At 42.1% G+C, this 15,050-nt stretch overlaps 1 protein-coding gene across 1 annotated transcript; it reads left to right on the top strand.

The window, feature by feature from the left end:
• Positions 1 to 13,157: 13,157 nt before the first annotated feature.
• LOC124107772 (vomeronasal type-1 receptor 4-like) lies at positions 13,158 to 14,105 on the top strand. Its single transcript, XM_046465975.1, has one exon. It carries the CDS (start codon positions 13,158 to 13,160, stop codon positions 14,103 to 14,105), a length of 948 nt encoding a protein of 315 aa, XP_046321931.1.
• The last annotated feature ends 945 nt before the right edge of the window (positions 14,106 to 15,050 follow it).

Here is a 15,050-nt window from a genome sequence, read left to right on the forward strand (position 1 = left end):
TGTAATTTGGGAATCATTGAACTTGTAGTTGGTGTCAGAAGTGAGGGTGGCTTAAGCAAAATTGCTCCCTCTGTTTTGTAGTTTAGTCTGAGAGGCAGAGTCAGTAAGAAAAGTCAGTGTGACAAGTTCTCACATCTGGAAAAGGGATTCAGGGGGAGAAATATCCCTTATCCATCAGATCAGTTATTAAGAGATGTGAGGGCCCAAGACCTTACAGCAGCCCTTGAGGGATCCCACTATAAATTTATGAACTTCTCACTGAGAAGGAGAGATGATCAATCACCCCAGTGATGGTGACATGTGATTTCAGATGCTTAAGATTATAGTAGTGAAATTTATCTGTTGCTTACATAAAATACCATGAATGAAGGGCAGTTTGAGAGGATGAAGGGTGCTATGTTTATCTTGCCTTCATTCTCATGAGATAGAAGGATGGAACTACATGATCTGCCTAATTCCATGTAGCAACTATGTATGTGAGATTATTTCCCAATCATAAAGGGTTTTAGAAAACCTAACTCTGCATATATGAGGCACATAAAAGACACTGATTATCATGTGCTGTAAACCCCTGAGCTCTGAGGATTTTTGTGAGCCTGCTTTCCTTCTAGGATTTAGGGGGGATCCTTATTACTAAGATTTCCACCCTGACACTACATGGATCCAACACATAACACAGTTTCTCCCAAGTCCCCTGAATGCAGAGCCACCCAAAGGACCCTTGTTCTGGTGAGCACCTTTGGATCGGTTTCCACCCTCCACCTCTTTTCCTTTTCTATGGCTCATTTTAGTCTGGTGGTATTTGGTGTGGGGAGCCGCCTGTGGCCACTGGGCTGAGCTTGCTCCCCCTGCCCTTGAGCAGTGGGGGTATTGGTCTGGCACACATGTGAAAGCTGTTCAGGTAGAGTGGCCTTTACCCTCCCTAGGCAAGGGAGCCTGCTTCAAGCCCTACTGGGCGTTACCTAATGGGGATGGGCAACCCCCTGAAACCTGATTGCCCTGCACAATTTAGATAGAACATTCTGTGGAACCTCCACTTTCTGTGTCCCCTATAATAATAAAGAGAATCTGGGTGCTGGTTCTCTTACTCCTTCCAGTGCTAGAGCTGAACCTTGGGTCACTGAGCTGTCCTGACTTAGAAACTTACATCCCTGTGCTGCGTGGTTTCTTCACCATTTTCTTAGTTATGGATACAGCCAGCTCCTTTGAACCCCATTCATATCACCAGCCTGGCCAGCTGGGGATAGTATGGTGAATGTGCTGCCCCACTTTCTGTGTGTTTTCCCACTCTCAGCCCCTTGCTCTACTTTCCCAAGATTCCTCCCTACCTATCTCTCCATTTTCAGAAATGTTAGGTTGTCTGTTTTTGCATGAATTTCAGTTTTCTTCTCTCTCATTATTCTGTAAAAGGCAATACAGAAATGTAAGAGTAAGACAGATCCTTCTATGGGAGACATATAAGTGTTGTAAGAGGTTGCCTGTTGGACCTGAAGAAATGCAGGAGGTAAATACAGCCTGCTGGCCTCACTCTGGTTCACAGTAGCCTCCTCACTGCACTCTTCATCAAATGTGGACTGAAACAATTAATTGCATCAGTCCTACGACAGCACTTGAGGAATTAAAGCATTTCCTTCAGAGGTTGCTCTTGGAAAGATTCACCAAAAGTGAACACAGCAAGGACTGGGCAGTGGACCTTGGTCTGAGATAAATCTCTCTGGCCTTCCATGTATGTGGACATCCCCTGGGAGGATGGATGTGCTGTTTTGCTTATGCTTATTTATCCTGATAGGGAGCTTTGGATTATAAGACATCATCAACCACAGGATAGAAACATGTTTATTAAGTACAGAGGGAAATGAGAATCCAGTAAGGAAAGACCAACTCCCAACACATCAAGGGTTTTGGAGATCCATGGAAAAGCTGTGACGGAGGAGTCCCTAGATCCTGAACCTACACAGAGAACAGCCCTGAGAGTGAGTTATAAAGCCTTCAAAGGGACATGAGGGATGGGCCATCTAAGGGCTCCATTAACCACATCATGCTCACTCCACCCTGAACATAGATGGCCAGTATCCTGGAGAGTTCTCTTCTTAAAAACATCCTCCTCAGGACTGCATGATAAAGCCAACTCTAACCTTGTCCCACTCTAATGACAATGTCCCAGATACCGTTCCCTGTGATATCTCACTGCCTCATCCCCAGACTGGGCGTGCTGGACATGTGAAAACTTCAGGGACTGTGTGTCCATGTGGATGTCAGAATGGACAGATGGTTTTGATCCCTGTGCCCCAAAACTTTAGGCTTCAGAAATCCAGAATGAGAATCATTCCATATTGAATGGAGAGATGACCTTTGGATCCTGAATTCAGTAGAGCATCAAGGAGGGAATATGGAAAGGGGGCCTCTCAACCCAGAGGGAAAGGTCACTGCATATCACATGAGTATAACCCCAAACCTTGGGTATTAGCCAGTTGTTTTTCTATGACAAAACCCCAGAAGTTGGATACTTTATAGAGCACAGATGGTTATTTATTTCACTTTCAGGGTTTTAAAAAAATTTTATTTATAGGTGGACACAATCTTTATTTTATTATTATTTTTTTAATATGGTGCTGAGAAGAGAGCCCAGTGCCTCACAGATACTAGGTGAGTACTCTACATCTGAGCCACAACCCCAGCCCACTTTCAGCAGTGACACCACCATCAGTTTCTCTGTGGCCCTCTCCTGGTTCTCAGGACTCTGTGTGAGAGGGACAGATGACATGTTGAGTTTGAAAGCCAGAAACAGGCTGGGGCCAGTCCTCTTTCATAACAACCCTCTTGAGAACTAGCCCGATCCCATGAGATCCACGTTGGTCATTTCAATAGGCAAAGACCCAGTGACCTGTCTCCACCAGGCCTCACCTGATAAAGACCCCACCACCTCCTAACATGGCCACACTGGACACCAGGCTTCCAAGACAAAAATCCCTGGTGGAAAAAACTCAAGCGTATTGGATATTTACAGAAATAGATCTGGCCTGAGAGACCCTCTGGTTCTGGTGCTGTTGTTGGGGAGGAACCCATTGAGAACCTGCTCCAGTCCTTCTGTGGATGTTGATTTGTTTCTCCCTCCTGTCAGGATTGGGGGGTCAATATTGGGAGAATACATGTATCCACACTAGAGGATATCAGTTACAATAGGTTTGAGCAAATGGGTCTATTTAACTGACTCTCATTTGTGCAGATGAATCCAGTGACTTCCAAGGTGAACAACTAGCACCACATTCTTTCTTTTCCTGTACCTGTGTTAATATCCTTCCTACAGGTTTCTCTCTCTCCATTTCTCTGATGATACCTCCAATGATGCTGCCACTTGTTGAAATGAAGAACAGGAACCAACTAGACTTGTGGTAGAAAGTTCTCAGGGAAGCAAGGAATGCAATGGGACATGCACAGATCACAGCAGTCCTTCACATGACAGGCCTCAGTATTTCCTGCTCCCTCCAGGGACAAAATACTCCAGGGTCCCCTTAAGACATGTTATGAAGAAACCTATAATTGTTTTTGCTACGTGTCACCTGGGGAGAAAGTTTTCAGCAGTGTCCTCAGGTCCCCAGCCTGCATGCCCATTGCTGCTACAGGCACAGTGATAATTGCAGGTCTCAGGGGAGGTGAGGTCACAGAGTCACAGGCTCATATCTCAGGACATGGCCACCTCCATGCAGCATGTGTCTAGGTCACAGAGCTCTGTGCACTAGGATCACCATCCTGGTAAAGAGAAAGAGCCTGAGGAGTAATGCACAATCAGTGTGAGAGCAGCATCTGGGAGGGAAGACCCATCTCAGGAGTCTGGGTAAGTGATCACATCAGACAAGGGGGTGCTGGATGGAACCTGAAGAAGCCAGAACCACAAAGGGAGAAGAAGAACTGATGAAGAATGGGCTCCAGGTTGTAAAGATGAATGGGGTTCCAGCCTCAATGCCAAACCATGATAGATCCTAATTAACTTAATGTGATCCTCATTGACAGTGACTGCTATGGTTTAATTCAAGTGAAAAAGAAATGTGATTTTGCCGCAGTCTGGCTGGGCACAATCAGGAGCCACTTGTCAAAAGAAACTAACTTTATTTTTAGAACCACACACGCCAAACAAAACAGCCTCTCAGGAAAAACCCTCAGAGCCTCAACTGCCACCACCGGCTTTCCACAAGCCTCTCTCTCCCCCACCAGCTTCTCTCCACCTCCCACAATCCTCCTGCTCTTGAGGCCGATTGGCTGGGTCACGTGGGCGGAGCCAAAAATTCCCCCAATGAGCAGCTCCATGGTCTGAAAGGGCAGGGAAACAGCCCAATGAGCATCACCGCAGAGGAGCCAATCAGCTAGATGTTGCTGGGGCCGCTGTGAGCCAATCATCAGCCGGCAGCTGGAAGTTTGCTGGCAGCTGGAAGTTTGCTGGGGCCCCTTCGGCTGTGGCTCTCAACATCTCCCCCTCTCTGTTTAAACAACAAGCATGTGGCTTAGGGACCGAGTCTGTTAGGCAGTCCAATTCAACATATGGTCCTTACCCGTCATCGGATGAACTGACCTCTAGGCGTCAGCCTCCTGTCTTAGGTTGGTACCACTGCAATTGGATCATACCCGTCACTGACTACCGGTCCAGCATACAGCTATACTTGTGGATAGGCCTTTGCACCTGTGGGGGGGTGAGGTTCTTTGCCTCACCTCTGTTGGCCCCCAAATTTTAGACCATCACTAGTAGAGGAGGATGCAAAATGCCATGACATTAAGCCAATTGAGGGCTCCTTTGAAAAATTGTACCACCGGTGACACCATCAGCAAAAATACTCCAGCACTACCACAATTCGCTGTACCAACAGATAGTTCACAATGCATACAGGTGAGCTCACAATGTGTCCAGGCAAGTTCTGCAAGCAGTTCAGTGATGGCTATTGTAGAAACTGTAGATTGGTTTTATCTTTGACTTCACCAGCACTGGGATGAAGATAGGAATTCTGGCAATAATGGCTAAAGAAAAAATTATGTAACATTCCAGAAGGCACTAAAAGAAAACAATTTTCTTAACAATTTACATTATCTTTAAGAGAATTATTAAATATAATGAAAAGGAAAGGTGAAAGTAAACAAACAGATCTGTTAACCTTCTTTTTTGTTTACATATTAAAACAATCCTCAACAGTTGTTTACCCAATTTAAATTAAACCATATAAATCACGTGAAAAAAAATATTTGGATCCATTTTATCATGAGCGCTCATCATATATGATATATGGACATACGTACATTCAAACATATAACACAAAACACAAGTGTGCACACATAATATAATACATACAACACATAACATTATAGTAAAGGCCTTATAACTTTTTACAGGTGAAATCTCCATTGCAATGTTTAAAAACTCTATAGTCAAAAAATAGAACTGATCAGCAAAACATTAACCTAGGTCTGTATGAGCTCAAAAATCAAAAGAGAACTTCATGATATGGCAAAGGGCAATAATAAAATAGATATTGAAAAAAGCATCCTGGTTCTGTTGCAGATGTAAGAATAGCCAAACTGGAGTTTTGGATATCAGTTGTTATGGATTTGAGTCAAATCATCTTCTTTTTGGTCTGTAGAAATCGCTTTAGTTAATCTTTCTGGAATCCAAATCGGCTGCTGTTCTCCCTGTGGAAACACATAAACAGACCCCCAACTCCAGACAATCACTGGGTCAGGACCTTGGTTAATCTCTCTGGAATCCAAATCGGCTGCTGTTCTCCCTGTGGAAACACACAAACAGACCCCCGACTCCAGACAATTACTGGGTCAGGACCTTTCCATTGTCCTGTTAGAATATCCTTCCAAAGTACCTTGGGCTTATGCACATTTTTTGGACACATATGCCTTTCCGCAGCACTAAGTCCTGATGAATCCAAATTTAAAAAGTTTAGAGTAAAAAGGGTTATTTTAAGTTTATCTTTGGGGAATATATACCCCTTCCCAATTCCTTCTTTTTGCTTTAATAAGTACATTTTAATAGTTTGATGAGCTCTTTCAACTATGCCTTGTCCCTGTGGATTGTATGGGATTCCTGTTATATGAGTAATGCCAAATGTTGAGCAAAATTGTTTAAAAGAGGTAGAAGTATAACCAGGGGCATTATCTGTTTTTAACTGTTTTGGAACACCCACAGTGGCAAAATTTTGTAAGCAATGAGCTATAACATCTTTCGTTTTTTCTCCGGCATGAAGGGAGCCCATCAAAAATCCAGAAGAAGTATCAACTGTAACATGCAAATATTTTAATTTTCCAAATTCTGGCAAGTGTGTGACGTCCATCTGCCAAATATGGTTAGGTATCAATCCTCTAGGATTGACTCCAAGATTAACTTGTGGTAAAAAGGTCACACAATTTTGACATTGTTTTATTATTTGTCTAGCTTGTTCCTTAGTTATTTTAAAACGCTTTTGTAAAGTATTAGCATTGACATGGAACTTTTTATGAAAATTTATAGCTTCTTCTAGTGTAGAAAAAATATGTATGTCATGTGTAGTTTTATCTGCTAAATCATTGCCCAAACTAAGGGCTCCAGGCAATCCTGTATGTGCCCTGATATGTCCTATAAAGAATGGATCTTTTCTGTCCCAGATTAGACTTTGTATAGTGGAAAGCAAAGAGAAAACAGTAGAAGAAGGGGAAATCCTACCAGCATCTTCAAGAGATACTATAGCATTAACTACATACTGACTATCAGAAAATAAATTAAATACAGAATCTTTAAACATCACAAAAGCTTGTAAAACTGCATTAAGCTCTACCTTTTGAGCTGATTGTTTGGGTACTAAAAATGTAAAAGTTTGATCAGGGGTAACTACTGTTGCTGTACCATTATTTGACCCATCAGTGAATATATTTGGAGCATTCATGATAGGTGTTTTTCTTGTCATTTTTGGAAAAATTACAGGATGCAATGACCAAAAAGACAATAAAGGATTAGATGGTAAGTGGTTATCAAATGAAACATTAGATTTGCACATGATTATTGCCCAAGTATTTAACTCATTAGCTAACTCATCAATTTGATGCATAGTATATGGAGTAATAATTTTATTGGGAGAAATTCCAAACACTCCCTTTGCTGCTTTTATTCCTTTGAGTATTAATTGTCCTACAGCCTCAGGATACCTAGTAAGAATAGTGTTAGGAGAATAAGATAAATGTATCCATAATAATGGACCTTCTTGCCAAAATACTCCTGTAGGAATATTTTTTGTTGGTAGTACAATAAATAATAAAGGCAAACTTATATCAATTTTATCCAAATGCATATTTTCCATATATGTTTCAATGATTTTTAATGCCTTTCTTGCTTCAGGCGTTAACATTCGGGGTGAATTTGGATCTGATGGACCTTTTAGGATATCAAATAAAGGTCCCAACTCTCCTGTTGGTATACCTAAATAAGGCCTTATCCAATTTATGTCTCCTAATAACTTTTGAAAGTCATTAAGTGATTTGAGTTGATCTACTCGTATTTGAATTTTTGGTGGACGGACCATGGTTGAGGATAATAGAACTCCTAAATAATTAATTGGAAAATTTAATTGTACTTTATCTATTGCTATCTCTAGATTATAATTTTTTAATAAGTTTGTAAGTGTGGCATAACATTCTAGCAATGTGTTTTTATCTTTGTGTGCTAATAATACATCATCCATATAGTGAAATATTTGTAGTTCAGGATTTTGATTTCTAAGTGGCTGGATTACTTTGTTAACATAAATTTGACACATAGTTGGGCTGTTAGCCATCCCTTGAGGGAGTACTTTCCATTCATATCTCTGATCAGGACCTTCATGATTCAGTGCAGGGATAGTAAATGCAAAACGTGGACTATCCTCAGGATGAATTGGAATTGAAAAAAAACAATCTTTAATATCTATAACTAAAACATACCAGGTTTTTGGCAAAGCAGACAACTGAGGAATCCCTGATTGAGCAGGTCCCATAATAACCATCTCATTATTAATGGCTCTTAAATCTTGCAATAATCTCCATTTACCAGATTTCTTTTGGATGACAAAAATGGGAGTATTATGGGGAGATACAGAAGGTTGTATATGTCCTTCCGCTAATTGTTGTTTGACCAGGTCATGGGCTGCTTGTATCTTTTCTTTAGTCAGGGGCCACTGAGGAACCCATACTGGTCTTTCTGATTTCCAAGTAATTTTTATTGTCTCAGTGGCCCTTTCTGAAAATCCAACCCATGTCTGTCCGTTCCTTGATCTATTTGTATTGGTGCTGCTATACCTTGTTCTTGTTTTTCTAATCTTTTTCCTTTCCTAAAACCTTGTCTATTCATAATAGTGGGTGCATTTTGGTTGATGTTATTTGTTAATGTCAAACCTAATTGATCTAGGACATCTCGTCCCCATAAATTTACGGGAAGATGATCCAATACATATGGCTGTATAGTTCCTTCACATCCTTCAGGATCCTTCCAATCTAATACCATTGCACTTCTATGGGGATTAGTCGCCACTCCTAGGCCTCGAAGCGTTTGAGTGGCTTGTTGTAATGGCCAATGTTTTGGCCATTCTTGACAAGAGATGATGCTAAGGTCTGCACCTGTATCCAGTAGCCCATTAAATTCATGTCCTTGAATATTTAGTTTTAGCATGGGGCGAGAATCTAAATTTAAAGAAAGCATAGCCCAATCTACACCTGTGGAGCCTAATCCCTTGGAACCTCTTTCTACAGTACGACTGGAAAATTTATCATGTAGGCTGGGTATTATTAGTAACTGTGCTATTCTATCTCCTGGTGAAATTACTGATATACCCTTTGGAGAACTGGCTATAATTTTTATTTCACCTTCATAATCGGGATCAATTACCCCAGGACTTATCATAAGTCCTTTTAGAGTAGAAGAGCTGTGTCCCAATAATAAGCCTACTGTTCCTTTGGGAAGAGGTCCTTTCACCCCTGTGGGAATGATTTGAACTCCCTTCTCTGGAGTTAGTACTGCTCTGGCGGAGGCGCAGATGTCCAACCCTGCGCTCCCTCTGGTTTGTCTGATGAGGGATCTGATGGACAATGTGTCCTGGGCACTACCCTGATGGGGTTGCTGGGTTCCTCCAGTGCTCCGTATATTTGTGGTTTTGGGCCCCGGAGCATTGGGCCCCCCTGTCCATTTTTTGCCAATGGAGCCCGATGCCTTTCTCCACGATATCATGGATAAACACCAGGTCCTTGTTCGTTTTTTGATAATGGAGTACCCTCTATGGTGGTTTGAGAACGGCATTCATTAGCCCAATGTCTCCCTCTATGGCATCGTGGGCAAATACCTGGTATTCTACTCCTTTGATACCTAGTTTTGCTAAACCCTCCTCCAATGGGGCAATTCCTTTTAAAATGTCCTGCTTGTTCACAATTGTAGCATGTTCTTGGCCTGGCATCTAAAGCCTGTTTTACTGCAGCTGCCACAATTTGCCCTTGTTCATTAATGTCTCTGGCATCTAAAGCCTGTTTGACTGCAGCTGCCACGACTTGCTCTTGTTCATTAATGCCTCTACATAATTTAATATATGTGTTTAAATCTTCATGTTTCCATGGTCTAATGATATCTCTGCACCAACGATTCGCTTGCTCATAAGCCAGGTGTTTTAGTAATGGCATTGCTTGTTCTGTATTCCCAAAAACTCTGGTAGCTGTTTGCATAAGCCTATCTACAAATTCAGCATAAGGTTCATTAGCTCCTTGTATTACCTTAGATAATTGACCTTGTAAACCTCCATGTCCTTGTAAAGTCTTCCATGCCTTAATTGCATCTGCAGCAATTTGTGCACATATACCAGGATCATATGCAATTTGTTGCTGCTGATCCTCATAAGGTCCCTTTCCTAACAACATATCTAGATTTCTCTGAGGATAACCAGCTGCTGCATTTCGCCTAGCCGTCTCCTTGCAAAATTCCTCATTGGCAACCTTCCATAACAGGTATTGTCCTCCATTTAGCACAGCTTTACACATATTAGCCCAATCTGCTGGCGTCATGTTCAAGTTGTTAATGGATTCGACCATGCTTACAGTGAAGGGTGCTTGAGGACCATAGGTTGTTACAGCCTCTTTTAGCTGCTTCACTGTTTTGAAATTTAAAACTTGGTAAAATCGCTGCCCTCCTGCCTCAAATACAGGGCATGTTAATATTTGAGATCTTGTCTCAGGATCCCAACTATCAACTGCGGGGGTTGGGGGCCTCCCAGCATATGGAGGTGGCACTGTTGGTTGGACACTTACGCCCTCTGGTGATAGAAAGGTGTTAGTAGCAGTCTCCTGTAGAGGTGGTGCTGTTGGTTGGACACTTACGTCCTCTGGTGATAGAAAGGTGTTAGTAGCAGTCTCCTGTTGTAACTTTCCCCCTGATGGCTTTTTCTGTTTTACACTTTCTTTCTCTGTCTGACTAGCTTGAGAGGCCTTCTCTTTTACTTGAATCTTTTCCTCTGTCTGACTAACTTGAGAGACCTTCTCTTTTACTTGAATCATTATGTCTTCTCCTTCCTCTACCATTGTCCGAACTGAAGGCTTTGGACTAAGCAAACAAGATATGAATGTCCACAATGGCAATGTGCCAACTGGCAGAGTCCCTGGGCTTTTCTTTTCTATTCTTTTTAAATCTTCACCATGATGGTTCCATTGTGATATATTTAACAACTCCTCCTTAAAAAGCCATGGGCTACATTTTTGTATTGTATCAACGTATGCCCTGATTGTTCTTGATTTTACTGAGATGCCTCCTTCCTCTAACAATTTACTTAACACTCTTTCAGTTTGTTTTTTACTAATTTCTGATCCCGTATTTCTACTATAATACAACCCAACAAGATGACGCCAAACAAAACCGAGACAGAATGAAATAAAAAGGGAACAACAAAAAGTCATTATAGCCTTTCTATCCTCCTGACATGTGCATCCGTCCTTTCTCCCTATCTGTTCCTCAGACGTAAATAGTTTTTCCTCAGATGTGAGCGGTTTTTCTTCCGTCTCACTCATCTCCAGGGACAGGCAACTTAAAACAAAAGTGAAGCAAAATAAAAGAGGAATCTTAAAATGGCTACCCATCCTCTCGCCCTGCCCTCAGGGGCGAGCAGTTTCACTTACCCTCAGTCGCCCCCCGTGCGAGCCACCAAATGCCGCAGTCTGGCTGGGCACAATCAGGAGCCACTTGTCAAAAGAAACTAACTTTATTTTTAGAACCACACACGCCAAACAAAACAGCCTCTCAGGAAAAACCCTCAGAGCCTCAACTGCCACCACCGGCTTTCCACAAGCCTCTCTCTCCCACACAAGCTTCTCTCCACCTCCCACAATCCTCCTGCTCTTGAGGCCGATTGGCTGGGTCACGTGGGCAGAGCCAAAAAATTCCCCCAATGAGCAGCTCCGTGGTCTGAAAGGGCAGGGAAACAGCCCAATGAGCATCACCGCAGAGGAGCCAATCTGCTAGATGTTGCTGGGGCCGCTGTGAGCCAATCATCAGCCGGCAGCTGGAAGTTTGCTGGCAGCTGGAAGTTTGCTGGGGCCCCTTCGGCTGTGGCTCTCAACATCTGCAGTTATTAAAATATCTAAATGTTCATTTAAAATGAACATTCATGGTGTACAAGGATATTGTTTGAAATTCACTCAGCTGCTCAGTTTCTGTTATAGGGAATTCCACCCTAAATCTCTGTGATTTCTTGTGCTGGACCTATAGTCTCTTTCTGCCTGATCTGTGGAGTAGGAGGAGCTCATAGGAATTCTCTAATTCTGTGTAGAGAGAGCTGATGGTGACTGCTTGAGCAGAAGGTTTTTTATGACTCTGTGAATGGTGCAGCCAATGGGGACAGTAATTGTACCAATCCTGAAAGCCTCAGAGTTCAAGGAGAATGAGGCCATTTCTCTCTGATGTGGAAACAACATGTATGGAAAAGTGAACATGATTATTACAGGTGTCCAACACCACCTGTCAGATGTGCATCTGTATGCCTGTCCATAATATTCTGATTGTAGGGAACTCACCATCTAAACTAGGAATCTGATAGTGAAGCAGGCTGAATGTGCTGGGGGTATAGGAAATATCTTCACTGCCTGTTCAAATTTCCGTGAACCTAAATTTCTCCAAATGATGAACTCTGTTAAATTAGGCAGTCAAAGGACCTCAGAAATTCTGACATTTCAATGTTAAAATGAAAATGTTTTCATGCCCACAAAAGCCAGTTAGCCTGGGAGGCTCCCATTGTGATGACATTCACCCATCTCTCTTCCTTGAAACAGTTTTTTTTTTTTTAACTTGGATATTAATTAAGTCATATACATTTATGTCTTTGAAAACCAGTGAATATTTTGTTTCCACTCTAAATTCTGTTATCATATATTGATGCTTTATGTCCTGATATTAGGACCTGGCTTGGGAATGTGGCACAATTCCTAAGATAGTTGTCATTGTACTTGGGCTCCAAACACACCTCCAAGTGAGTCATGGGGTAGCTGTCCTGATGTGGAGCCAGTCCTGCCTCATTTCTTGTGACCCACCAGGGGACAAGTGCCTGCAGTCTTAAAGTCCCCTCACTGCATCTGCAGTTATTAAAATATCTAAATGTTCATTTAAAATTGATATTACATGTATAATAAACCTTTATAAGCAAGTGGAAACATTTTCCTAATAAAAAGTTATAAAGTAGCACTCATTCAGAAGATACTAGAAATGCAGAAAAGCAGAAGTAAATATGAGCTGATTGGTAGAAGAACCCTGCTCACTAGCTTTAGGGAAGCTTGGTGGCTCACATAGCCTCAGCCAGTTTCAAGGCTCCTTACTGCACTGGATCAGTTATGAATTTGTGTGCCCAAATTCTCCTGGTCATCAGCAAAGTCACCTCAGAACCTGCCTCATGTTGTGAAGACTCAATAATCACCATGTGCTGCCTTCACAGCTGGGATTTATACACACTTCATGCCTTAGCTAGTCACACCAGGCTCATTACAACCTGGTAGTTAAAATAAAACTTTAAGTAAGTTTTCACAGTGGGAACAGTGGGGAGAGGGAAATGCTGGGTTCTGTTTGACAGGACATGTGCAGCCCAGGCCTCCTATTCCCCTGCAGGACCCTCTGGATGGGACAGCAGGGAACTGGCAGGATGGCAGCCAGTGATGTGGCTCTAGGCATCATCTTCCTGGCACAGACTGTGGTTGGAGCTCTGGGCAATTCCTCTCTTCTCCTCCATTACCTGGTCCTTTACTTCACTGGGTGCACTGTAAGACACACAGACTTGATTCTTCAGCACTTGATTGTGGCCAACTTGTTAGCCCTTCTGTGTAGAGGAGTTCCCCAGACAATGGAAGCTTTTGGAGTGAAAATTTTCCTCAGTGATGTTGGATGCAAGCTGCTTTTCTATCTTCACAGGGTGGGCAGGGGTGTGTCCATTGGCAGCACCTGCCTCCTGAGTGTCTTCCAGGCCATGAAGATCAGCCCAGGAGACTCATGCTGTTCAGACCTTAAAGTAAATATTCCTAAGTACATTGGCTCCTCTTTATACCTGAGCTGGATCCTTTACCTCTTCGTAAATGTTGTTTATCTTATGCACATGACTGCGAGAAGAAGCAACAAAAACATCACAATCCTAAAAGATTTTGGATACTGTTCTAGTGTTTGTCATGACACAACCACAGACTCACTGCATGCAGCATTGCTAACCTTCCATGATGCCCTGTGTGTGGGGCTCATGCTCTGGGCCAGCAGCTCCATGGTGCTCATCCTGCACAGGCACAAGCAGAGAATGCAGCACCTTCATAGGTCCAGCTCTCCTAGGTCCTCCCCTGAGTCCAGAGCCACCAAAACCATCCTCCTCCTGGTGAGCACCTTTGTCTCTTTTTACACAGTTTCCTGTATATTCCAAGTTTATTTCTCTATTATTTATAATCCCAACTGGTTTGTGGTGAGCACAGCTGCAATAATCTCTGGGTGTTTCCCAGCTGTCAGCCCCTTTCTGCTCATGAGCAGAGACTCTACTGCATCCAGGATCCACTCTGCCTGGGAGCAGAATAGGAAGAATGCCAGTCATGTGAGAAAAATATGCATCATTTAGTTTTGTACAATCTGTTTTTGATCACTCATCTCCACAGACTTAGTGATAAGGCAGTCACACTGTTAGAGTGCAACACATGCACACACGTTTGCTTAGTGTGTTATAATGTGTGTCTCTGAATCTGCCTGAGTGTGTCTGCCCATCATTTGGATGATGTTTATTATGCATGAAACAATATTAGAAAATTTTATTTAAGTTTTGCAAATTCAAGATTTTAAAATAATACGTATTTGATAATGTCAATGTGCTTTAATACAATGTTTATTTATTGGATGTTTGTCTTGCCATTTTAGGTGATTAATTGGTTAAAATGCCATGGATATATTTTTATTTACCTAATTCAATTCTTAGGTCTTAGCTATTTCTGGAGTCAGATGTGCTACTGGTGTGCCTGGGGGTCTTCATATCTCAGTCTTTTCTCTTGGAAAAAAATGTTCAAATGAATGTATTCAATATAATTTGACTAAAATCACAGTTAGTCTTTAAGTTGATACAGTCATGGACGCACCTGGGAAGGATTTACTAACAAGCATGTGCCTCTCATGACAATTGTTCTGTGTTTCTAATGTCTGTATTGATTCCTTCTCTGCAATTTATTCTCATTAATTCCGTACTTCACCCTTTTTCTTTCATGATGTATATTTAGTATATCTTAGATCAACCTATCAAATGATAGTCCACATGTGGATAGTCACACAGTAAAGATATTTAGAATGTTTGGCCTCTTCCTTGACAATATAACTTTGTTGAATTATAATATGTTTACCTTCTTTCAGTGTACATTTAATTGCTCCTGTGTCTTTAAAATAATTTTATGCATGGGTCATGATTGGTCTGCTCAGTGAGTTTCACTAACTGACCACAGCTCTGCAGGCAGCTCCAATGTCCAAAAGAAGCAAGGTCCCCCTCACTGGTGCCCCCTCATTCCTCCCCACTCACTGTCCC

Source organism: Marmota monax, unplaced genomic scaffold (genome assembly GCF_021218885.2).
Source record: "Marmota monax isolate L192 unplaced genomic scaffold, Marmota_monax_Labrador192_F-V1.1 WCK01_AAM20220418_F8-fsc00160, whole genome shotgun sequence".
NCBI classification, from domain to species: Eukaryota; Metazoa; Chordata; class Mammalia; order Rodentia; family Sciuridae; genus Marmota; species Marmota monax.